Source organism: Equus caballus, chromosome 3, assembly GCF_041296265.1.
Source record: "Equus caballus isolate H_3958 breed thoroughbred chromosome 3, TB-T2T, whole genome shotgun sequence".
NCBI classification, from domain to species: domain Eukaryota; kingdom Metazoa; phylum Chordata; class Mammalia; order Perissodactyla; family Equidae; genus Equus; species Equus caballus.
Genome location: NC_091686.1, coordinates 36325187 through 36350481, shown reverse-complemented (window position 1 = coordinate 36350481; position 25295 = coordinate 36325187). Strand labels below are relative to the sequence as shown.

Below are 25295 nucleotides of genomic sequence, written 5' to 3'. Positions count from 1 at the left end.
TGTTATTAAAGCGCCAGAGTTGGGCTCAACGAATGTCGGCCAAATAAGAGACACTAACAGGTCACAAAACTCGTTCACGTCCGAAACCATACCTGGTTGGGGAGCAACTAAAGCAGAAGTAATATCCCCGCTGAGCGCAGGAGTACATGGGCTTGCGGTCGGAGCGAGGCGCCCAAGAAGACACGGTAAATTAGCAGCGGAGCGGAACACGAGCGCTAACTGCTCCCGTGGGGCTCTCTGGAGGCGGGAGCAAGGAGGCCGGCGGCACCGGCTCGCCTCCCGAACGGAGCCGGCAGAGGCAGCGGGGCCCTCCGGAGGAAAGGGTGGCAGGTGCCGCCAGGGAAGAGCAGGGTGTTCGGAGGACGACACGCCCGGGCAGGGACAGCCGCCCCGCTTCTCCGCTCCCCCGCGCCAGCCGGCGCGCCCGGATGGCGTCACCGCAGCGTTGCGCGCAGCCGCCGCCCCCGCCGCCTGGAACCGACGGGCAGCGCCTCCCCACTCACCTGCCGGACGGTTCCGAGGGTCCTCAGGCCTGTCCCGGCCAGCCTGCTGCCTCCTGGGCCACCGCCGCATCGCCACAGCACTGCGAGCGACCCGACCACCACTCGGCTGCCGACCGCCACCACCAGCCGGCGCCTCGCGCCCCGCGGCAAGCCTCGCGCCCCTCGGCGCGCGCACGCGCAAACTAGCGGCAAACCGGCCACAGTGACGCCACACCCTCAAGCCGGCCCCCGCGGGCTCGGGGAGGCCTGGCTCATGCGCAGTAAAGGTACTGCGCCGGCTCGGGGACCTCTCTTTAGGTGTCTACTTTGTCGCCTGACTCTCTAAGAATCTGAACAGGAGCGTAGCCTTGCCCTACGCAGACGGCTGAGTGCAGAAATTACAGCGACCGACTGAGTTTAAGGCTAGGAAGATACCCAGCGCCTTTAGACCTATTTTAAGTCGGGCCTCCCCAAGGACGCGTGTTTCCGGGGTCCTCCATGGGCAGCGGGTCACAAAGTGGAGTGGCGGCTGCTGCTCTTCCTGGGCCGTCGCGCTGCTGCCCGTGCGCTGGGTTCTGCGGTCTCCGGGCTGGTCTCTTGCTCCTCGGTCCTTCGTGAACGAAGGAATCGTGTATGCTACGCAGTATTGTTCCCCTCCACGGATTTTTGTTTGTTTGTCCTCTGGATCACAGACACCTGCAGCTGTGCTGTCCAGGAATTTGGACACTGATGGACGCCAGGGGTCCCTGCCGCCCGGCTTGGGGTCGAGGATGAACCAGCCTGTATCTTGGCAGCGGGGCTGGGCAGGCCTACGGTGACCGTTCCGCGTCTCTGGGGACGTCAGCCTGTGCCTCCTTGCAGCTCTCTTTTCTCTTTCCCAAGTTCAGCAAGGGAGCCCAGAGTAGCCGCAGAACTTCTTGCACCCGAGACTGCTGCGATTTTATTACATTTTGGAAGCAAAGATGCCTGGGAAAAGGCGCCTCAGTGCAGCGGTCATTCCGAGTGCCAAAAGGGAACGGAAAGCAATTACCCTTGATGTAAAATTACAAGTGTTGAGACGATTTGAAGCAGGTGAGAAGCTTAGTGAAATCGCGAAGGCCTTAGGCCTTGCCGTCTCTACAGTGGCCACAATCCGAGACAATAAAGAAAAAATCAAAGCGAGTTCACGAGTAGCTACTCCCTTGAGAGCTTCTCGGCTGACTCGCCATCGGAGTGCAGTCATGGAGACCATGGAGCGATTGTTGCACGTGTGGCTTGAAGACCAGACCCAGCGAAATGTGCCCCTGAGTGTCACCATCATTCAGGAGAAGGCTAAGAGTTTGTTTGATGACTTACAGCGTCAAAAAGGCGAAAGCTCTCGAACAGAAACGTTCAGCGCCAGTAAAGGGTGGTTTGTGAGATTCAAGGAGCGCCATTGTTTGCCCCACTTCAAGATGAACGGCACAGCTCCTGGCCACAAGGACGGGTATCCAGAAGTGCTGAAAAGCATCATACAAGAAGGTGAGTACACCCCCCAGCAAGTTTTTAATGTAGACGAGACAGGGCTTTATTGGAAGAGAATGCCTGAAGGAACATTTATTTCCATGGAAGAGAAAGCTGAGCCAGGGTTTAAGTCATCCAAAGATCGCTTGATGCTGCTTCTTGGTGGCAACGCAGCTGGGGACTTTAAGTTGAAGCCCTTACTGGTGTACCACTCAGAGAACCCCAAGGCTCTGAAGGGGTACTCCAAGCCAAATTTGCCTGTGATTTGGCGCTCAAATAGAAAGGCCTGGGCAACCAGGAGCATCTTTCATGAATGGTTCACATACTTTTTTTGCCCTGCTGTTGAAAAATACTGTGCCCAAAATAATCTCACCAACAAAGCATTGCTCATCCTAGACAATGCGCCATGCCACCCAGTAAATTTGAGTGATCTGTCTGATAATGTAAGAGTGGAATATCTTCCTGACAGCACAGCTGACTCAGTCCAGCCCATGAGTCAAGGTGTGGCCTCTGTCTTCAAAGCTCAGTACCTGAGAAGGACTTTTGAGCACATCCTAGAAGCAACAGATGGGGAGGATACAGCTATAATCAGGGAGTTTTGGAGAAACTACAACATCATGGATGCTGTGGACAACATTGCAGTAGCTTGGGAGGAGCTCAGACCGGCAACAATGAACAGTGTGTGGAAGAAGATTTGGCCCGAATGTGTTCAGTTCCAGAGTGTTTCCCAAACAGATAACATTGCACAGCTTCAACAAAACATTGTTAACCTTGCCAAGAACGTGGCTTTTGGGGAGGTTGTAGAAGGTGATGTGGAGCAGTTGCTGCAGTCTCATGAGGAAGATCTCTCAAATGAGGAGCTGATGCAGCTGGGACAGGAGCCAGCGGGAGAGGAGGACAGCGAGGATACTCCACCTGCCCTGCGTCAACTAACCACAGGAGAACTCTCAGCTGCCTTCTCCCATTTCGAGGCTGGCTTGCAGGTCCTTACCAGTAACAGCCCTAATGATGAGTGGAAACTGAAAGTTTCAAGAGCAATCAATGATGCAATCAACTGCTACAGGGAGTTGTACAATGAGAAAAAGCGGCGCTCAAAGCAACTCTCTTAGGCCATTTTTCAGTGTTGTAACCAAAAGCCAAAATAAAGCCAGAAGCAACAAGATGACCTCAGCGATGAGGCCCAGCCAGACCCTCTGCTTCCAGATGTTTAACATCCCTGGAAACCCTGTTTCTGGGATTTGCATTTTGAAACTCGAGAGTATCAAGTTTTGTCATTAAAATTTTATTTACATATGTGGTTTAAAAAGATTGCATGCAAGAATACCCAGAAAAACATTTCTTTAAGGAAAGCAAAACCACACTGAGACTAGCCCTTTTGGACATTAAAACATACTATAAAACCTCTGTAATTAAAGCAGTGTAGTAGACCTGTGGAATAGAAAATCCAGAAATACATGCGGATAGACTGGGTTTTTTTGGTGAGGCAGATTGGCCCTGAGCTAACAGCTGTTGCCAGTCTTCCTCTATTGTGTATATGGGATGCCACCACAGCGTGGCTTGATGAGCAGTGTGTAGGTCCATGCCTGGGATCTGAACCCACAAACCCTGGGCCACTGAAGTGGAGCATGTGGACCTAACCATTATGCCACTGGGCTGGTCCCAGACCTTTTTTTTTAAGTGGTGCAGGACAACTGCTTAACCATTTGGAGAAAAGTAAAATAAGATCCATACCTCACAGCATATGCAAGAATAAATAAAGAGATCAGGGATCTAAATGTAAAAATTGAAACCATGCAAATACTACAAAAACACATGAGTGAATGACTCTTTGACCTGGGTGTAGGGAGAAACTTTTCTATGACAAAATCCAGACAAAATAAAAAAATATTAATCAGTTTGACCATATAAAAATGTAACAAAACGAAACTTTTCCATGGAGAAGAACACTACAAATGAGGTGAAAGGCAGTTGACAACTGGAAGAAAATGTCTACAGTGCATCTCACAGATGAGTTAATACCCCTGATACATGAGGAACTCTCAAAGATTGAGAAGAAAAAATACCAGACATCTAATAAAGTGGACAAAAGCTATGATTCATAAGTAAATTGGATCTTGAAACATAAGTTCAACCTCGCTCGTACAGAGAGATGCAAATTAAGCCTACACAAATACCATTTCTCACTAACCGGCCTGGTTAATAATCAAAAAGTATGACTCCACGTTTTGTTGTTGAGGCTGTGGTGTAACAGGCGTGCTTGTACATTGCTGGGGGAGTGCAAAGTGGCACAACCCTTATGGAGGGGATTAGACACTAATAAAAAATGGATCTCTTTTTGATTTAGCAATCCCACTTTTAGGATTGTACCCTGAAGCTACATCTCCAAAAAAAGAAAATCCATGTGCACAGATTATTCATTGCAGTCTTGCTTGTAACTGCGAGAGCAAGGAGATATCCTAAATGTTCACACATAGTAGAGTGGTAGAAAATGAAATGGCACCTCCACACCCTGGAATAGAATACAGACACCAATGATAATAATAATAAAATGAGAAAAAAGTCTATGAACTGACGTGGAGTCATTTCCAGGATGTACTATTAATTGAAAAAAGCAACACGCAAGAGTATAGTATGTGACCTTTTGTGGAAGAAAGAAGGAGAAGCGAAATATACATGTATCTTACTCATTTGTGCAAAAAGAAACACAGGAAGGTGAAACCAGAGACTAAAGAGCTTGGTTACCTATGGGGCTCGGCAGGGTGACACTTGACTGAGTGTATCTCTTGTAAAGTTCTGACTTTTGGAACCATGTTAGTATATCACACAAATAAAGGATAGGGAAATAAGACATAAAATGGAATATATGAGTGGAACCCAATTTCACATGAATTACACACCCACAATGAAGGGCGAGAAACACCCAAGTAAATTTAGAACACCATCGTCTGACCGTATGCCCTCACACTGCAGACAAAAAGGAACTGTAATATTAAACTCATTAGTGGACTTGTTTTTCCGAGGCATAGGTCAGCAGTGCTCACAGTGCTTTCTGTGTATTCTAAGGTTGGGCAAATAAATATATTAGGAATAATGGAGCCAGGTTCCTCACTGTGAAGGAAGGGAATCGCAGACATGAAAAAGGTGAAGAGTGAGTCTTGTGGTGTGGTTTTGAAGCTGGAAGTATCAGGGCGAACTCATGGTTTTTAATGTGCTTATAGACAGAAATAGATGTAGGGGGGACTGTTTCCTAGCTCTCTGTTGGAAGGACCTAGAAGCAGTGACAGCCTGGTAGCAGTGCACACATCCAACAACCACCTGTTGTTTACTCACTACTCTTCTCCACTGAAAGGTGCTAGGCTCCTTGGTTTCAGGGCCACAACTGGGAGAGCACAAGAGAGCCTGCAACACCTTGCTATGCTAGAAAGTAAGCGAGTGCCCAAAGAATGACAGGAACGTGCCGAAAGGACACGGGAGACAGGAGGATCAGAGTCAACACCTCCAGGAACGGAACACACGATGCACCAAGGAGATGGCAACACGTCTGTGGAATTCCCACCAAAAGTGCAAAGCCTGAATCCAATCAGGAAAACTCACATTGAAGGATACTCTTCACAATGATTAGCCTGCACTTTTCAGAAATGTTGATGTCATGCACCCTTCCACATTAATGAAGGCTAAAGAGACATGGCAACTGAATGGAAAAATCTAAATAGGTTTGTTGTAGGTTTTATGGTGTTGCATCAGTGTTAATCTCCTGATGTTGATGATTGCACTGTGGCCTTGTAATGTTCTTGTTTGGAAGGAATACAAGCATTTAGAGGCACTAGGGCATCATCTCTGCATCTTACCGTCAAATGTTTCAGAAAAAAGAAAATGTGTGTATGTGGAGAAAGAATACAGCAATGGGGCAAAATGTTAACATTTGGAGAATCAAGGAGATGGGTAAATGGGAATGTTTTTGCAATATTTCTGTAAATCTAAGTTTGTCAAAATAAAAATGTTAAAATACTATTTCATAACCTGAAATGGAGGGATTATGTTTTCACCCTCCATCTACTATCCAAAGTGCAGCTTTAGTCATCTGTAGTTGGAGGCCTGCGCTCAAGCATGCCAGCCCTGGGCCCCAGACAGCCCTTGCATGCCTTTCCTCCCACCCTTGCACACATGCCCCGTGGAGCTCTCTGGTTTCCTCAGGCACACGGTTGCAGTCTGTCAACTATCTGGATTGCTAGTGGATATGGATGATGTATAGACACCTTCTAGAGCAGATTCCTGACGCTTTTTGGGTCACAGCCCCTTTGAGATGCTGGTCGAAACCATGGATCATCTCTTTGCAGACAAATGTACGTATGCGATGGGTTGAATGTAACTTGGATAACAGGAATGGCCCTGAGTTGCAGTGAAGACCCTTTTGTGGGTCCCAGGAGCTGGACCTGTGACTTGCATGACCAGCCAGCTCCTCATTGCTTACTTTGGGCTAATGAGACAGTCCTTGCACTGAGGACACTGGAAAGCAGACATAGCTTCTATTTATCCAGCATTCTCTGCATGCCAGCCTCAGTGCTCATTGCTTCCTGGAACCCGAAACCCCACGAGGTGTGTTTTCAACCTTCTCACAGAAGAAATGGAGGCCGAGAGGTATCAGAGCACACACAGGCCTCAGTCGGACACCCACGTATGTGCTTCTCCCCAAACCAGATGACATTTGGTCCCACTGGATGGGAAGGCTATGGGCTTTCCCCAAGCCTGCAAGTGGTTTGCGTGTCTTCAAACCCTGCGTTGTCCCCCATTCACCACACAACCAGAGTCTAGAGAACACCGATTTAATGAGACAGCGGCTGCGGCACTGGTACATCTGGGTGTCCCTCGCTGCTCCTCTGTGAGGTGCTTGCGATGCAAACTGGTTCCTTGGTGGGTTCTTGCTACTGTGCTGTGGACTCAGAAAGATGGACACATGATTCTGTTTAAAGACTGTCATCCACAAGGGGTAGGTGGGGAGGAGGTAATGGGGGGGAGTTAAAAAAAAGGGGGGAGGAGCCAACTCTGTCCGATAAATGCCAGCATGCTAATGTTTCTATGACACAGTGATTGTAACTAGAACAATGCGATGTTGATTACACAGTAAATTCAGGAATGGCCAGTATTGCTAGGACAGAAATGTGATGCTGTGGCAAAAAATGTGCAGATCTAGGGGTGTAAGAAAAGGGCATTTGGCCTTTGACTCACTCTTCGACCCAGAAGGGAAGCAGAGTGAGGACCCGTTGAGCTGACCTTGACCTCACCAGTGCCCCCTTCTCACTGTCACCCCCTGACACAGGTCAGAACAGACAGTGAGAGGACTGCCCAAAGCCACCACGTGGGGTGGTCCTGATGGTGCCGAGGGGCGAGAAGAGGTGACGCTGTCTCCATCCACCCCTCACGTCGCCAGCAAGCTAAGCTGGCCTTTCTGCTGGCCGAGGCATCTCTTCTTGGCTTCCCAGTCAGAGGTGATGGATATCCAAGCAGCTACGTTCTCTGCCCGCCACCCACCACCTGTGTGTGTCAACCACATGCACTGGCACCCGAGCACAGTCTAGGGCGAGGAGGAGGACAGGAAAGACGGGGAAGCTGTGTCCTGAAACATCCTCTTCCCAAGGGCCTTCCCTTCGATGGCAGGGTCTCCACAGCATGAAGCGCCCTGCAAATGCTGAGACCGACTGTGGTCCCTGCTGGAGAGCTGTGGGTCTCATTCTCCGGCCAGCGGTCCCTTCCTCTGCGGGGGCGCGAGACCTCACACACCCCACACCCAGGCTTCCTCTGGAGCTCCCTCGAGCAAATTTCCCCAGTGCCAACCTCAGGCCCCCAAACAAAAGGCCCCTGGCTGGCGGTTTCTGAGCCACCTGCAGCCCCCCACAGGCACAGGATGGAGCCCCGCAGGGGCAAATTTGGTCCCGAGAAATGCCACCCAGGCCCGCTGCAACCAACCTCTTGCCTAACCTGGAACCTCCCCCGGGGGCACAGTCCCTGCTCCACATCTGGAAGTGGGACAGCGTCCTCAGGCTGGACCCCCATCCACCCAGCTCAGAGCACCAGGGCACGCGGGGCTGGGCCCAGGCAGGAGGAGTGGCTCCACGGCCCCCTTCCCTCCATGTTGATAGAAGGAGCCAGTAACCCCTGGACTGACCCTGCTGGAGGATGACCCAGAGGGAAAGAGCCTCAGGAGGCAGTAGTGAACAGCCCCAGCCAGGGACAATTCTAAGACCTCAAAGACACAAGGGGCCGGGGGGGATGGGAGCCTCCAGGCAGAACCGAAACCATCCACAGCAGACGAAGCTCAGGCCAAGGCATGGTGTGCACAGCCGGCATCCTCCGTCTGGTCGGCCACTCCCCCAAAGCCCTCCAGCGTTTTCAGGGCGGGAAGCTGCAGCAGCAGCCTTGGCCCCACGGGTGTCGGGGGCTCTCTCCCAGAGGGGAGGCACTCCCCTGCCTGTGGAGCCCTGCAGTGGGAGGGGCCACATCCCCCTCACAGCAGTGCACCCAGGAAACAGGCAGGTGCAGCCACCCCGAGTCCCTGCGAGCACCTGGGGTGAAGGTCCTTGTGTCACCACTCACACCTCTCTGGCCCGGCAGTGGGGAGAGGTCCAGGGCATGCACCCTCGGGGTCTCCAGAGCACAAGAAACACCTTGACTTTGGCAATGACCAGCAGGGTGGGTGCCAGACGGGGGGGAAGGGTGCCCGTGGCTCTAGGCGTCCACGTCTGGAGCAGGGTCCTGGAAGAGCGACTGCTTGCGCAAGGTGAGCCGGGCACACTTGGGGCACGTGGTGGAGTTGTCGTAGTAGCAGTCCCTAGGGGCAGGGATATAGGGTCAGCCCTGGACAGGGCACGGCTCTCTGCATGTAAAATTCTACCACTGAGTCTTTACAAGCTTCCCATGTCAGGTCCCAATAGCCCCCTCTACAGACAGGGAAACTGAGGCACAGTTTCTCCCAAAGGGCAGAAGCGGGGTCTGCGCCCAGGTGTGCCTGCCAGGGCTGTGACCCAGTACCTTGGTATAGCCCACTCCTGAGGGGTCCACACCTATCACCTCATTACCACCTGACAAGGAAGCTTCTGCTCAGAGCTCTTAGTGACTCGACTTCCCCACCTGTCCTCATCACCGGGCACCGTGGAGCTACACAGGGTCCTGTGGGCTGGTTTAAACTTCTGAAGGGCAGAAAAATACTTGTCCTCTGTCAGACACCATGCAAACTGCTCGCTCAAAGGAGTTCACAGTTTCAACATTAGTTTTTGCCACAGCCCTCTCTGTGACAGCTCTGCAAAGCTACGACAAACAGCAAGTGCCAGGCAAACATAAGTGTGGATAGGAATGGGGGTGGTGGTGTCCCATCTGAATCCAGTGTGAGAAATCATGCAGGGCCCAGCAGGCACGTACATGTCATTAGTAATTGTGCTTATTAAAGAATTAAAATGTTTTTCTTCTAACTTATGTGTATTATTTTTCCAAACATCCACTAAGTCTTTGGGACATAAATGCTTGAGTTGTTTGAACCTAAGTACTTAACAAACAAAAACGTCAGGTATTTCTTTTGGCCTAGGGATGTCTGAAAAAGTCTCTGAGACACCAAGGGTGCCAGGGCCCAGAGCTGAGGAACCTCTGGCCTATATAACCCGAGAGAACCTCAGTCCCGCTGGAGAAGGGGAGCAGGTCGGACGCTGTGCCCACAGCCGGGGTCTGGCTGCAGCACCCCCTCCCTACCCCATAGGTTCTCGTTCCCAGTGGAACTTTCAACTTAGTCACACGTATCAGGGCGAAGTCCCTACGTCAGGATCAAGGCAAAGGGCTTTGAAATCAGGCAGCAGAGACCAGCCTCCAAGTCCCTCCTGCCTCCCCTCCCCCTCACTGCAGGGCAGCAGCACAGGCTCCCACTGGTGGGGTGCCCAGGCACCTGGCCTGAGGGGGGTCGGGCCACACCCACCTGTGGAAGACGGCGGAGCAGTCGGTGCACACGGACGTGTGGCTGTCGAAGGGGAAGAGCACGTCACCCTCTCTGCAGAGCTCACACACGAAGCCCTTGGCCTGGCACCGCTGGGGGCAACAGTGCAGAGGAAGGTCAGGCCTGCCCGAAGGGCACCGGGGCCAGGGTCACACCAGGCCGAGCTGCTCTCCCGCCCTCCCCGCCCTTGGGACTGGGAGCAGAGAGAGATGCCCCGTGGTCTGAGGCGGGGGCCCACCTCACAGTCCAGCTTGATGTGCTTGGCGAAGAGCGTGTGGGTCTCAGTGAGCGAGCAGCCGAGGCGGCCTGTGTGCGCGTCCAGCAGGTCCTGGACGGAGTACATCTCATCGTTCTCCACAAAATGCTGCCGGTCCTGGAGCTGCGGGTCCCAGCAGCCGTGACCCCAAGCACTGGGTGAGGGCCCCCCCTGCCCACCCTCCCTGGGCCTGGGCTCTCCTGGAAGAACAGGCTTCAGCTGCTGTGGCATCTGGGCCCCATACGGCCCCTCCAGCCATGCCTGCTCCCGAGGCACCCGGCACAGCGCACCTCTGCCCGCACGCCACACCTCCTCCCGGTCCTGACCCCGTTACCACCCAACATTCCCCACCCGCTTCCCTGCTTTGTCTTGCGCCCAGCCCTCGCCGCCCTCCGATGCACTGCTGCTCATTCTTGTCCTCCCCACCTGAAGGGTGCTCTCTGAGGTGAGAGCAAGGATTCTTGCTGTTACTGCTGCCCAGCACCTAGACAAGAGTCTGCCCACAGCAGGCACTCTGAATTCTTGTTGAACAAATAAACAGGTGACCCTTGAAAAGAGTTTTGTGGCCAACCCTGCCTGGCAGGCCTGCGCCAGGCCCACTCCACGGGACGCATGGAAAGGCTGCAGAGATGGTACCTGCCCTCAGCGCTTCCCCCAGTGATGTAATCAGAGAACTTCAGTGGGCAGAACACCTGTTTGCCTATTACAGACCCAGAGCAGAGCCAGGGGCCCCTCTGCTACAGACACAACACACACAAGCCACCAAGCCATCCGAGGAAGACCTGAGCATGACATGTGCTCATCACCCTGGCTGTCTTCCACCTGCCCTCCCCTAGGACTCCCCGCCCCACCATGGGCCAGGCCCTCTGTGGTCTGACCTGCAGGAGCAGGCGCGCTTCCATGGCCTCCTTACAAGTGATGAAGTAAGGCTTCATGAGCAGGATGTCCTGGCGCAGCTTCTGTGGACAAAGGGACAGGTCGGTGTCCTCACCAGGGCAGGGGCTAGGCCACTGCCCCAACTCGTGGCTGAGGGGGCTGGCCCTGCACTGGCTTTGTAGGAGTCATCCCACCTTGCACTCTGGGTGAGCCGGGAACAGGAAGGGCCTTCACGGCCCCCAGGACGGTCCCAGATCTGAGTGCTTCAGCCCAGCTCAAGTGAAAACCAGAGCTTCCAGGCCAGGCAGGACCTCAAACATTCATTCAACCTCAGTCACCTACTCCAGCCCACCCACACATGCACAGCAGCAGCCTCGGGGCCAGCATGGGGCTGCGGCTGAGCACCGACCCGGGCTTCCCAGTCAAATCCTATTTCCCTCCACAGCCCAAGTGGCCTTGGCAATGCCTAGGTCTCCTCCCCTTTAAGTGGAACCAACCCCTTCTCACCACCTCACCTGAGACACTGCCCCCCGCCCCACCCTCCTGTGGACCTGGCAGAGTGGCCATCAGCCACTGTAGCTGCCGAGCATGCAAATGTGGCTGGGCTGAAGTGAGACTGCTGTTAGTGTAGGATACGCACGAGAATTCAAAGACATAGTACAAAAGAAAAGGAATGTAATATACCTAAATAATGTTGCATACTGATTACATGGAAATAATCTTTTGGATATATTAAGTAAAATATATTATTAAAATTAACTTCACCTGCTTCTTTTTAAGTTTTTAATGTGGCGACTAGAAAATTTCAAATTACCTCTGGGCCTAGCATCAGATTGTGACTGGATATGCCCCAGACAGGGCACAGTCTTTAACCCAAAGGACAGCCGAGGAGTCCCGCTAAACCTAAGCAAGTGATCTCTGTGCTCGGCTCCCAGACGCCCGGGGTGGGCCGTGTCCGCCCCCACCTCGCGCCAGCCCAGGCTCACCCGGATCTCCACCAGCTCCTCCACGTAGTTGAACAGCAGAGGGTTGATCTCCCGGAGCCTGAGCACCGGCCGCGAAACCATCAGCGCCAGGTAGCGCATGCTGCAGCGGGACACCTGGGGGGCGTGACGGAGCAGCGCCTCCAGCACTGCACCCCCCAGGAGAGCCACGCATATGCCTTCCTCCCCAATCCCGCCTAGCCTGCGCATGGGTCTCCCTCCTAGGGCCACACCCCCTCCCACCCCAATCCACCCCCCGCCCCCCAGGCGGCGCACAGCTCTGCCCCCTTCACCTTGCGCGGCTCGAAGTCCCAGTTGTGCACCACGCGCGCCGGGATGATGGCCAGGTCGTTCCAGTGGCAGTGGCTGCAGTAGTACTGGCCGGTGTAGTCGCACTGCCGGGCCTCGCTGGGCACGCCCCCTGCGGAGGGGCGGGTCGTTACAAAGCGGGGGCTGCCTTCAGGGTCCGCGCCACGTGGTGCGTGGCCCCTTGCCCCGCCGCACCCAAGGCTCTCACTTAAAGAGCCAGCTGGGCGGGGTACCACCCTCCAGACCCGACTCATCCTCTTCTCAGCCTCGAGACCTCGGGCCAGGGCCTCTCGCTGCTCTCAGTTTTCTCATCAGTAAAATGGGACAATAACAGGACCCCTGCCATGGGGCCGCTGAGGGGACCCCACAAATGAACGTTAGTAAATCTCTAGGAAGACGGCCTGACGGGCACGTGCGTGACACGGTGTAGTTTTCTTAGCCCCGCCTACATGGGCTTTCTGTGACAAGGGGCCACACACAGGAGGCAGGGTGCAGGCCCAGCACTGCAGTACTTTCAGGTGACCTGGGCTGGAACCTCAGGCTGCTTGGGTGGGAAGTGACAAGGTGCCCGTGGCGGCCCCTTGCCGCTTCCCGAGGAGAGCAGGCCGCTGGCCGTCCACACTGCTCAGAACAGCTCCCGGGGCCCCCGCACCCTGTCCGCCCGCCGCACTCACGCAGTGAGATGGGCGCCCGACACTCCGCGCAGCGGTAATCCTGGCTGTCCAGCCCCGTCTCGGGGCAGATGTTCAGCTCGTACTCGGCTTGGTGGCTGACTTTGGAGCGCACACAGGGCTTGGAGATGAGGTTCAAGCACTTGCTGTGACAGCGGTAATAGCACCCTGGGGGCACGGGGCAACAATGAGCCTCTTAGAAGTGGGGGTATCCTGCAGCGGAGGCCTACCTTCAGCTGCCAGGATCGCCAAGGGGGCTCTACTCTGTGCCCAGATCAATCCCACGGCTTCTCCAGGTACCACTGCAGGTCCCAGAATTCAAAGATCCCCTCAGTCTCCATCCCTGGAGCCTTGAGACCTTGCCCCTCAACTCCAGACTCAAATCCAGGGGCCACCACCTGCCATTCCGACCTTGACGCCTAAGAGGCATCAAACCCAAGCTGTCTAAATGGAACCCCAGCTCTTCCTTTACCAAACCCACCCCCATGCACAGTCTTCCCATCTGGGATTTCAGCGACTCCCCCTTTCCACCTGCTAAAGACTAAAATGGTGAGGCGCCCCGACTCCTCTCTCTTACACCGTTTCCAGCCATTCAGCTAGTGCTGCCCGTGGCCACTTCTCACGCTCAACCGCCCCACCCTGATCAGTCTGCTGCCATCCTCCTCCTTCAGTCCATGCTCAGCTCAGCAGCCAGAGTGATCCCGCTAAGACCTGAGTACGCCAGCACCACCCATGGCTGCCAGTGTGCTTAGAGAAAATCCCCTGGCCACCCTGAGCCCACCCTACCATGCCTCCTCTCAGACATGGTGCTCCAGCCACACTCTGCTCCTCCTTGAACACACTGGACACACGCCGACCACAGGAACTTTGCAGGGACAGCTGCCCCACAGAAACATTCCTCCCCAGATATACTCCTGGCTTCCTCCCTGACCTCCAAGTTTTTGCTTAAATGTCACAGGATGCCTTTTCATTCCACCCTAAAGCTGCACCCATCCCACTCCTTAACACATGCTGGTCCCCTTTCCTTATCTTTCTTCACTGTACTATATTGTCTAACATACCCTGTCAGTCACTTATTTGATTTTTCATCCAGAACAGCACCACCCAATGGAATTTTGGGCACTGATGGAGATGTTCTCTCTGCACTGTCCAATATGGTAGCCACCAGCCTCAGGTGACTAATGAGCACTTGTAATATGGCTAGTACAACTGAGGAACTAAATAGTTATTTACCTTAATTAATTTAAAGTTAAGTTTCAATAGCCATGTGTGGCTAGTGGCTGCCATACGGAAGGGGCAGATGTGGACACAAGCAGGGTCAAGGCAGGAGTTTGGGTCTTACGTCCATGTGTCCCAGCGTGCCGCAGGGCTCAGTAAACAGTGAGTACTCTGGAGAGAATGAATTCACCTGACACAGCCCTGGGCTGCGAAGCCTCAGCCCTGCCCTGCGGACCCGGAGTGCCCGCCCAGCAGGAGCAGGTCTGGGTCTCGGCCCACCTGTGCAGGTATACCAGGTCTGGATGAGCCCCCAGATGATGGTGTTACATTTGTCACAGGCCTGCTTGACGCTCTTGCTCTTCTCCTTGTAGAAGCGGTGCTCGAGGAGGACTCGGATGTTGGGCTCCTCATCGCTGGGGTCCTGGAGAGAGGCCCAGGGAAGGGTCTCAGGGAGCCGACTGCACTCAAGCCCTGTGGCTTTTCTTCCAGGCACCATTTGTAGCAGAGATTGTGAGTTTCCGCCAATGTCACACCTGCTTTTCCCTTTAGCAGCTCCCCAGTGATCACCCGGACCACCCGATTACAGACCCCCTTTCCCAGCATCCCTTGTACCCAGGCTCCCCTAGGACTAAGTTGGAGCCAAGGGCACATGAGCAAGAATGACCCGGCCTTGTCTGCCCTTCCCACCTGTTTTCTGCTGGCTGAGTACAGACCCAGATGTGGTGTGGGACCATCCAGGACTCCCCCAGGGACGGGCAGAGCAATAAAAAGGAAGACCTTGGGTCCCCAACACCACTAGCTGCCGTATGAGACCACCTGTGGGATTTCTACATGAGTAAAATTGTACGTATAATTCCTTTAAGCCACTGTGTTTTGGGATGTCTTTTCTACCACAGCCTTAGCTAGATCCTAATGAATATTCCACATTCTAAATTCCCAGGGACTCCTGAATCAGAGTAGGGACACCGTGCAGACAAGCCAAAGAGTGCACAGACTCAAGAATGGCATTGTGGACACCTGTGGGTCTGGCCTCCAGGATCCATTACCCCTTCTGTTGTCACCTTCAGGAAACCATCCCCAACTCTGGTCATGTGGTTCAAGGTGGGACTCACCTCCCCCACTTGCTCCAGTGGGAGGGCACGTGACCCAGGGCGCCCACTCAAGGTCAGACTAATAGAGAAATCCCTGCACGTGGGTGAGGGCCCGTCTCTCTCTCTCTCCCTGCCTTTCTGGGGGGCCTCCTATCTCAGCCCCTCAGCACCTGGAGGCAGACTGAGCCCCTGGGAAGGAGCCAGAAGCTGCCGTGGCCTCCAGCTCGGCTCCAGTGCCTCCATGTTGGGCCCAGCGCCCACCTTCAGCTCCTGCAGCTTCAGCCGGAGGTGGATGAGCCTCACCACGGCGTCCTTCTGCTTCTCGGAGTGCTCGGGGAGCTCCAGGATCACCTGCTTGCACTCCTCAATCGCCTGCCGCAGCTGCTGGAGGTCAGAGGCCAGGAACAGACCCTGCCCGGGGCGGGGAAGGCGCGGACGATGGTCAGATGCTCTCCCAGTGGAGGCCAGGCCCATCCTCACAGACACCCAGAGGAGCACTCCCCCTCTTCACTTGCCCAGAGAGGGAAACTGAAGCCTGAGGGGGCTGAGAACTTGCTGGAGGCCCAGGAGAGTGAGCAGCACGGTAGGAGCCCCCCCACTGCCCGGCCCTCGGCTGGACGTGTCTACCACAGGCCTCGGAAGACCTAATTCAGGATGTTTTTCAAAACACAACTTCCTTCTTTGAGAAGTCCTATCGCTTTTCTGACTATGCTATTTTGCTTACTTCTGCAGAACTTCCTTTGGGATGAAAACTGGGGAAATGACACTGTCATGAAGGCCTGTTGTGAAGAAGAGGAAGTGGCCTCCAGCTTAATCACCAAGCCCAGAGATGCCGCAGGCACCTACCTACCCCAGCCCCAGCACCTCACAGTGACCCGGGCCAGGCTGGGAAGGCCCCTGGACTCAGGACACTGCCGCGCTGGGGAAGGAAGACAGGCTCAGGTCTCGGCTGGGAGCCCTTGGGGCCACCCTCCCCTGTGACACACCAGGCTCCGGGAGACCAGGCAAAGAGCAGGCGATGACCCTCTTGGGGCTCAGTGCATGGGCCACAGGAGGGGCTCAAAGTGTCGTAATAAAGATTCATAAATGAAATAGCTATCTGTACCAGCAAAGCTTAAAGGCCACATACAAAATGAAAATAAATTAGAACGGGGGCTTCTGGGTAAACCTTTTTTTAGTTACATTTGAATGTTACTATAATGTTCCTCTCAAATAAAAGTTGGGGATGGTTTGGATAAAACTAAAAGATTTCCAAACTTTTTAAAAAAAATCACTAGAGCTCTTTTATTTAAAAAAACAAAAGTTTTCTGTGGAACGAAATATGGAACAGACAGGAGTGGCCACCGAGCTGAGAGGGTGGTGGGAGGTGGGTGGGGGCTCCCCTCTCGCCCTCCCTCGCCCTCACCTGCGGCTTGTCTGCAGGATTCCCTAGGACCCCAGATGGACTCAGCCCTCTCATTTGCTTCACAGGCGTGTGGAGCGCAGTGGAGAGGAACGGCCTACACGAGAACAGCAGCCCAGGGTCCCTGACCCCACGTCTAGCCTGTCTCCACGGCCCCCAAACAGGTTTTGGGGGTGGGAGTCAGGTGTCCTGTGGCCTCAGAGTTCAGGCCCAGGAGCCCCAGCTGAGGTCCACGTGGCCCCGCTGCCCGAGGGTGGGCTGACAAGGAGATGGCTGGCTCCTCACGCCTTGGTGGTTCACCCAGTCCCTTCCCCCAGACCTCAAATCTTACCACGGGGCGGGAGAAGTGGTCCTCAGACAGACCGAGATCCATCACGCGCTCAGTGCAGCGGAACTCCGGCTCCCCAGGGCGCAGCTGCGGCGGGGCCTCTGGAGGGCGCCGGTGTGGAGGGCAGAGAGAGAAGAGGAGCTGGGGCGGCCAGGAGTGGAAGGGCTCTCGGGGAGCGGGGAGCCTGGCCCTGCCCTGGCATCTCCCCTGTTTGCATCTGCAGAGGGACCCATATCCTTGTGCAGACAGGAGAGAGCCATTCAAAAGGATGAGGAGGAAGGACCCCGACGGTGCGAGAAGAGGTCCACAGACCAGCACTACAGAAACACCTGCTTCTAAGGCACACACCTCGTGTATGAGAATATGGCTTCAAGAAAGGCCCCCAGAGGCTACACATCAGAACTCCTAAGCCCTGTGTGGACTCCAAGCCCGCCCTGCACAGCCCCCGGGCCCGAGTACCCCTGTGGACTCTGCTGTCTTGGAGCTCATACCCCCTAACCCCCAGAGGAGCGGGCCTTCATACAGGCCATCAGCTAACCCCTCACCCACCACAATCAGCTCTGAGCACCCCCCCCAAAGGTGGGTGAGCACTGGTGTGTGCTGGGCCCGGGACACAGCAGCAATGACATGGTCACAAATCCCTACTCTCAGCAGTGTCCACTCTAATGCAGGAACAGAAGCAAACTATAGAACAGGTGGAAACGGGTCTGTGCTGTGGAGAAAAGGAAGCAGCCACCACGCTCCACTGGAGGAGCTGGGAGAGGGCAGCTGTGGGAGGGGGCGGCCAACATGCTCCACTGGAGGAGCCAGGGAGGGGGGTTTGGGGGGGTGCATGGGAGGGGGTGGGCTGCCCACGCAGGCCTACCCCCAGCGCCCACCTTCAGAAGCGACGTCCAGGGCCTCCTCGCCAGCCCCCTGCTCATGCTGCCTCGGCCCAAGCTGCTTGTTGAAGGGGTTGAGGTGGGCCTGCCGGAACCGGGCCAGCTTCTCATCATATTCCATAGCATCCCACCTGCGGGAGGGCAGGGGCAGAGATGAGCATCCAGCCCCCAGGCTTGCTGAGTTCCAGGGGTTGCAGAGGTGACACCGGGCCTCTTTCACCTCCCTGGGAGGTGCTGGGTGGAACACTGCCACACCACAGCCTCCATCCTCACCCTGCCAAACCAGCTCAGCCCCCTCGCCCAGGCCCCCACTGGTAGTGTCCCCTCAGTGACAGCAGTGACATCCAACCCACCCCCGTCGTGCAGATGACACAAGCAGGACTAGGAGAGGGACTTGTTCTTGGGGAAAGGACCCCCCTCCTCCCAGCACTGGGTCCCTTGGCACCATTCCAGCCACACCCTCACTGTCCACTGAGGAGGAACAGCTCCCTTGCTCCCATGAGACACACCACCCAGGACCCTGACCTGAGGGCTCCTTTCCCGTGAGAGCACCCCAAAACCACAGCCCCTGAGCAGAACATCAGTGACGACCATCAGAGGGCACAGTGCTGAACACTCGATCTGATGCCAGGGCCCAGGCCTACAGTGTGGCCCTGGGCAGGGCCCTCTTCCTGGAGCCCCATGGAGCTCCAGATCCCTGCCAGAAGCATCCACGAATGCTATTTAATCATCACGTAGGCCAGGCCGGCACCCCACTGCCTGGGTTCCCACCAATGCCCCATGTGAGTCAGTGCCTCAGGAGTCAGTGCGCAGGCCCCACACCTCGGGATCCCTGGATCCAGGCAGGAAGCACCTCCTTTCCCCTCCCTGGGGGGGTCAGCAAACTGCAGAATACACTGGGCCAATGCCTCCTGACAGGAGGGTTAACATCCCAGGTCCCCCTACTTGACCAGCTGGGCCACGTTCCTCAGCTTCTCTGCCTCCAGGGCAGAGGAGATGAGTTCACAGGAAGTCAGAGATTTTTTTTTAAAGCTCTGTGGTAAGCCTGGGTGTTGATCATGCTTTCTCTATACCTGTTTACAGCCTGAAATAATTTGTAATTCTAGAAGACAACCCTGTGACTCCTATCGGCACCCCTCATGCAAAAGAAAGAGAACTGAGCCCAGACGGGGCAGCCCTGCCCAGGGTCACCCCACCTCCACCCTGGGTCAGGAACTCCCACACCCCCAGTGGGAGCTGTCCTGCCTGTTTGGCTTCTGTGGTGCGCATGTGGGCTGGGAGTTCCAGTCTGGCAGAGCCCAGCACCCAATGACTGGCTGCCTCTGGGTCAAAACAGGAGGACACAGGTGCCATGGGCTCCAGTCCCCCTCTCTCTTCTGACCTGATGGCTCTGGGCAGCTCACCAGGGTGCTCAGTCCCTGCTGCCCAGCGCCTCCCCTCCCCAGATGGCAGGTGCCAGTGTCCCAGGAAGCACGCAGAGTGCAGATCCAGCAGTTCCAAGACTCACTCACCCCTTCTTCGCAAGTAGTGACAGAGATTCTTTGCTCAACCAGACTGCAGCCAGGTCCTGAACCTCCTCTGAGGCCCTTCTGTGTCCGTCCTTGTAAAATCCAGTTTTAGCAAGAACCCTGCTACGTCGGTTTAGCAAGAGACCCCCACCCTGCTATCTGGTCACCCTCATATCTGATGGGGTTCCTCACCCCCCACCATCCCCCAGGGGATGTCTGCCCACCTGGCCTGCCTTCAGTAAGCAGCCTGTTAAGTCCATTTAGCCAGAATCCCCCTCCCCCCGATGTTTCCTCCTAGCAATTTTCCACCCCCCAACCCCGCCCTGCACCTTGGCATAAACACCCACTTGCCCGTGTGCTGTGTTTGGAGCTGAGCTCAGTTCTACACTGAGGTCTCTTTTCCCCTACTGCAGTAGTCCTGAATGAAACCTGTTTTTACTGTTTTAATGACTGTCCAGGTCTGTTTTTATTTTGACAGTGTGGAACTCTGATTTTTGGCTTATCACATAATTTCCCACCTCCTTGAAGCTAGATGTGGTCATATGACTATATTCTGCCCAATGGGATGTGAACAGAAAGATCTCATGAGACTTCTGGGAACTGCTCTTAAAAAGGAGGGACTGCCCCTTTGCAGCCCTTCCTGCCTCTTGGAATGCAGATATAATGGGTGGAGCTGGACCAGCCACCTCCGGTTGTGACCTCGGAGCCCTGAGCTGCACACCCCTATGCTTCATTCAAATGAGACAGAAATAAACTTCTGCTGAAACAACTGTCATTGGGTGAGGGATTTCTGTCTCTTGCAGCCAAAACAGATCCTGACTGAACACCCCAACAGCCTTGTAGTGAGACGAACTGGACCTATTCAAATTCCAGCTCTGTCAGCTCCTCGCTGTGTGACCTTGGGCAAAGGCCTAACCTTCTCTTTGCTTTCGATTTCTGGTGTTTCAAATGGGGATGATAACAGTACCCACTGTGTAGGGTTATTGTGAAGATTAGTTCACATGAAGTTCTGAGTACCCTGGCCAGCAAAAAGTAAGCCTCCAATAAATATCAGCTACAACTTATTATTTTCATTGTTACTATCATAATTAAGAATCAATTATGATTGATTTAAATTCTGGCTCTCCCAGCGATGAGCTCCCTATTTCTCGCCCATACCTAGGGGAGAACGCCTCCCTCTCAGGGTGGGCGGAAGCACGAAGTGCTTGTATATGGCAGTGAAGCCCAGAGCTGCTGCAGACCCAACTGTCATTGTCATTGCCTGACAACCGGCCCAGCGCTGAGGGACCGCAGGAGCCACTCCCAGGGGTCTCTCCCTGGAAACTTTCCAGCGTTGTAAAATCTGGCCAGAGGAGCCACTCTTTGCAGCAGGTCCCCTGCAGTCTGCAAGCTCCCGGGAAGAAGCATCTTCATGCACTTCTCTATGGGCTGCCAGCCCCAGGCCTGACACAGAGGCCACGGAGGAATGAACGAGTGGGCTCACTTGACCTCTCTCCCCCTCAGTTTCTCTCCTACCAGGTTGGAGAATTATATTTCCCTTGGGGCTGCCGAGGGCAGACACCTGATGTCCAAACACACGGGCCCAGGGACACAGCCACCCCAGAAGCCCTCCAGGTTCACCTCACAGAGAACTCTGCACCCAGAACTCAGGCTTGACCACAGAGAGGAACAGGCAGGAAGGTGGAAACCAAGAAGGAAGGAAACTCGCTATTCTACCCTCTGCCCTCCTCCAGAGACCGCCCCTCTCATGGGTGAGAGGATTCTACGACTTGGCAATTAAAGGAAACCTCAGAATAAAGCCCAGGGTGTTGCGGGCACGGAGGGGTGCTGGCCTGAAGCTCAGATGTGCTCCCGATGCACCAAACCAGCCCGCCATGTCCTGCCTGTGGCATGGCCACCAAGAGGTCCTGTTACCACCCAAGCCGCCACCGAGGCCACAAGAATTCGCCCTGGAGGGGGCAGGGGAGAAGGTTTATCCCATCTGCTCACACCTGGAAGGAGGCCTCCAGGAGCAGGGGCAGCGTTACTGTCCGTTAAGGCTTGCTTGCCCCTGAGGCCTCGGCAGAGTGGCCACTCCAAAACATAGCTCCCCCACCTTCACCCACAACAACAGGCATACTCTCTGGGGATGTGGTTAGGGGCAGGTCTCTCCCACCACGCCTGCCCGTCTCCTAGATGAGGAGACTGAGGCTCAGAGAGGCCCAGCATCCGTGGAGGGTGGGAAAGCCATAGGGGTCCACGCAGGCCTTATGGGTCCCACAGACAGCGCAGGGTTGACAGCCCGAGGCGGTGACAGTGTCTCCTGGGGAGGCCACTCCCATCTGGGGTGCTAAACCTTGCCCGAGTCGGGTGGGGGGCAGCTGAGGTCACCAACAACCCCTGCACCCATTTGAGGACCGGGCAGCCGGGGTCCCAGCCGGCGGTCTGAATCCCGCCTCCGGCGGGTCCCTCGGCCCCTGCGCCCTTGGCGTTCGCGGCGGGAAAGGGGCCCCCGAGCTCGGGGCGTGGCGGCCAAGCGGCCCCGAGCACCAGCCCCCCCCGACCCCCGCTCCCCGGCCCTCGGGCCGCCCGCCGCTCACCTGCCGCCGCCGCGCCCGCTGCATCGTCCCCGCCGCGCTCGCTCCAGTGTCGGCCGCCGCCGCCCGCTGCTGCCGCCCGCGGCCCGGAGGCTCATGGCAGCCGCCCCCGCGCCCTGGGAAGGGGTGACGCCTCCTCCGCCTGTTCAAGACGGTTTGGCGTGGGGTTGCATTTCCCAGATTTTCCGGAATCACAAAAGTCCTGGTTCGAATAGAAACCACAACGCTTAAACAAGAAATTGGTCTTAGTTAATTTACAAAAAAAAAAAAAAGTGGTGGAGAGCAAAAAAAAAAAGGAAGAGGGAATCAGGTTGCAAGTAGCAGCTGCTTGTGCTCGCTCACCGCTGCGTGACCTTCACAACTGGCGAGGGACGAAACGCTGTCGTTCTACCCCATCTTATGGAGGAGGAAACTGAGGCATGGGAGGTTAGGGGGCTGCTCAGTGGAGGCTGGGGTCGAGCGTTGGAGAAGCCGGCATCTGCAGTAGCTGCTTTGCAGTTCCACGTTGCTGCTCTGTCCTATTACTTTCGTGCCTGCCTGATGTCCTGTGTCTTGTGCGTTTTTACTTCTTGTCTGTCTCCACTGCCCCCCTCCCCCCACGGAAACTGAGGGCTGCAGGCAAGGGTTTGGTTTGCTTTCTTCACTGCCTCAGGGCCTGGACACAGTGCCTGGACACGGTGGGTGCTTAGTTACACGGACTGACGAAGGGATGGGTCCCCGAGTGAGGCTGGCCCTGGGAGGACGAAGTTTCCACCTGGCAGATGGCCCACTCCATTAGCCTGTGTTAGTGCCAGTTGTCAAGCTGAATCAGTGTCTGCTGCACCAGGCCTTGGCTGAGGCTGGGCCGCAGTGGTGAGAAGACGGACAAGGTCCCAGCCCTGAAGGAGCCAGATGGACAATAAGCAAAGATGCAAATTAATAGGAGATGTGATGAGCACTGAAAAGGAAATAAACAGGGTCACAGGGTAGTGACCAAGGTCAGGGGAGGAGGACATCATCCTCAAGCCAAGACCCAAAGGGTAAGAAGGAGAGAACCACAGAAGAGCTGGGAAAAAAACATCCAGAAGGAAACCACAAGTGCAAAGGGCCTGAGGAACCAAAAGAGCCCAGTGTCCCTGCAGAGAGAGAGCAGGTCTGTGTGGCCGGAGTTTGGTGAAAGGAGAAGTGAGAGGGGAGATCTGGAGACGAGAGAGGGTGGGGGCCGTTTATAAACACGCTGGCTCTGATTTTTGGTGAGATGGGAGCCAGTGGAAGTTCATTTTTTCTTAACAGCTTTACTGAGGTATAATTGACATCACGTGTACAGTCCGATGAGCTTTGACAGGCACATGCACCTGAGAAACTGCGACCGCGCTGACATGGTAAACCTGTCCATCATGCTCGTGCCCTTCCACCGTCTCCCTCCTGGTCCCCACCTCTGTCCCCAGGAGACCACTGATCTGCTTTCTGTTGCTACACTGCATTTCCTCGGATTTTGTAGAGATGAAATCTTATCACAGGGACTCTTTTTTTGTCTGGCTTCTTTCACTCAGGTTGATTATTCTGAGACGCATCATGTCAAAACAGGTGTCAGTAGTTTCTTCTTGTTCCCGAGTAGGTTTCCATGGTGTGGACAGACCACAGCTGCTTTATGCATTCACCTGTGGGTGAACATCTGGGCTGTGTTCAGGGTTTGCTGTTACTAATAAAGCTGCTGTAAACATTCGTGTACAAGTCTGTGTGGGGTCTGCTTTTACTTCTCCTGGGTAAATACTCAGGCTTGGAATGGCTGGATCATATGTTAGGTGTGTGTTTAAATTTCTGGGGGTCTGTCAAACTTTTCCTGTGGTGGTTGTGCCCTTTCACATTTCCATTGGTCTGAGCATTCCTGAGATTCCAATTCCATCTCTGGATCCACACCAACATTTGATGTCCTCAGTCAGTCTCTCCATGGAGGATTTTGAGCAGAGAAGCAGCATGAATTTTTTTCATTTTAAATTTTATTTTATTGTGGTAAGAACACATAAGATGAGATCTACCTTCACAACAGATTTTTAAGTGTACGATACAGCCTTGTTAACTGTAGGCCCAATTTTGTACAGCAGATCTCCAGAACTTACTCACCTTGCATTACTAAGACTTTATACCCGTTGACTAGCAGCTCTGCCCTCCCCTGGCCTGGCACCCACCGTTCTGCTCTCTGCTTCTATGAGTTTGACTGTTTCAGGTGCCTCCTGTGAGTGGAATCATGCAGTATTTGTCTTTCTGAGTCTGACTTATTGCACTTAGCGTAATGTCCTTAGGGTTCATCAATGTCATTGCATATTGTGGGGTTTTCTTCTTTTTTAAGGCTGAATAGTATTCCATTGTACGTATATACCAAATTTTCTTTATCCATTCATCTGTCAATGGACATTGGGTTTGTTTCCATATCTCGACTACTGTGAATAGTGCTGCAATGACCATGGCTGTGCTAATATCTCTTTGAGATCCTGATGTCAATTCTTTTGGATAAATACCCAGAAGTTGGTTTGCTGGATCATACGATAGCTCTATTTTTAATTTTTTGAGTACTCTCCATAATGTTTCCCATAGTGGCTGCACCATTTTGCGTTCTCACCAACAGCATAAGGGTTCCAATTTCTCCACATCTTTGCCAACACTTGTTGCCCTTTGCATTTTGGTAAAAGCCATCCTAACAGGTGTGAGGTGATAGCTCGTTGTGATTTTGATTTGCATTTCCCTGATGACTAGTGATGTTGAGCACATTTTCATGTACCTGTTGGCCATCTGTATGTCTCCTTTGGAGAAATATCTATTCAAGTCCTTTGCCCGTTCTGTAAGCAAGTTGTTTTTTGCCTTTGAGTTGTAGGAGTTTCTTATATATTTTGGAAATCTAATAGATGGTTTGAAAATATTTTATTTCATTCCATAGGTTGACTTTCCACTCTGTTGATTATATCCTTTGCTGTGCAAAAGCTTTTCAGTTTGATGAAAACTTGTTACTCCTTGCTTTTATTGCCTGTGCTTTTGGTGTCATGTCCACGAAATCATTGCCAAGGCCAATGTCACGAAGCTTTTCCCCTGTTTTCTTCTAGGAGTTCTATAGTTTCAGGTCTCACATTTAAGTCTTCAATCCATTTTTTGTTGATTTTTTTGTGAATGGTGAAAGATAAGGGTCCAATTTTAATCTTTTGCATATGGATATCCAGTTTTCCCAGCACCATTTGTTGAAGATAAAAATCACAGGTCCTCTCAATAGATGCAGAAAAAGTGTT

The 25295-nt window shown here is 54.1% G+C and overlaps 3 protein-coding genes across 49 annotated transcripts in view; 1 reads left to right on the top strand and 2 right to left on the bottom strand.

Annotated features, from left to right (window-relative positions):
- LOC100052875 (mitochondrial inner membrane m-AAA protease component AFG3L1) overlaps positions 1-741 on the bottom strand; it is a 28883-nt gene extending 28142 nt beyond the window's left edge. For 7 of the 42 annotated variants that reach the window (XM_070263259.1, XM_070263262.1, XM_070263272.1 and 4 more), the window contains exon 1: positions 93-426. Coding sequence is in view for 6 of the 42 variants with exons in the window: in XM_070263282.1 (XP_070119383.1) it covers positions 504-573 (70 nt within the window). In the remaining 36 variants the exon portion in view is untranslated. Of the gene's footprint in view, positions 1-92; positions 440-503 lie in introns of those variants that run through there. The other 35 variants (XM_070263260.1, XM_070263265.1, XM_070263254.1 and 32 more) reach the window with 24 other exon arrangements.
- CENPBD1 (Putative CENPB DNA-binding domain-containing protein 1) lies at positions 578-5975 on the top strand. The gene has a single exon (XM_005608514.4). It carries the CDS (start codon positions 1445-1447, stop codon positions 3071-3073), a length of 1629 nt encoding a protein of 542 aa, XP_005608571.1. The 5' UTR covers positions 578-1444; the 3' UTR covers positions 3074-5975.
- Positions 5976-6771: 796 nt separating this feature from the next.
- DEF8 (differentially expressed in FDCP 8 homolog) lies at positions 6772-22619 on the bottom strand. 6 transcript variants are annotated; one of them, XM_023637585.2, is made up of 13 exons: positions 22381-22619; positions 22042-22240; positions 17952-18085; positions 17077-17174; positions 15605-15754; positions 14532-14673; positions 13038-13202; positions 12348-12475; positions 12058-12171; positions 11074-11154; positions 10178-10318; positions 9922-10031; positions 6772-8790 (listed from the first exon to the last, which is right to left on the bottom strand). In XM_023637585.2, the coding sequence occupies exons 2-13, from the start codon at positions 22134-22136 to the stop codon at positions 8688-8690; spliced, it is 1461 nt and encodes a 486-aa protein (XP_023493353.1). In that variant the 5' UTR covers positions 22137-22240; positions 22381-22619; the 3' UTR covers positions 6772-8687. The 6 variants fall into 6 exon arrangements, with proteins under 6 accessions (XP_023493353.1, XP_023493352.2, XP_023493354.2 ...); XM_023637584.2 differs by lacking the exon at positions 22381-22619 and adding an exon at positions 19466-19554 and having other exon boundaries at positions 22042-22116; XM_023637586.2 differs by lacking the exon at positions 22381-22619 and adding an exon at positions 19466-19554 and having other exon boundaries at positions 10178-10267; positions 22042-22104.
- Positions 22620-25295: the final 2676 nt, after the last annotated feature.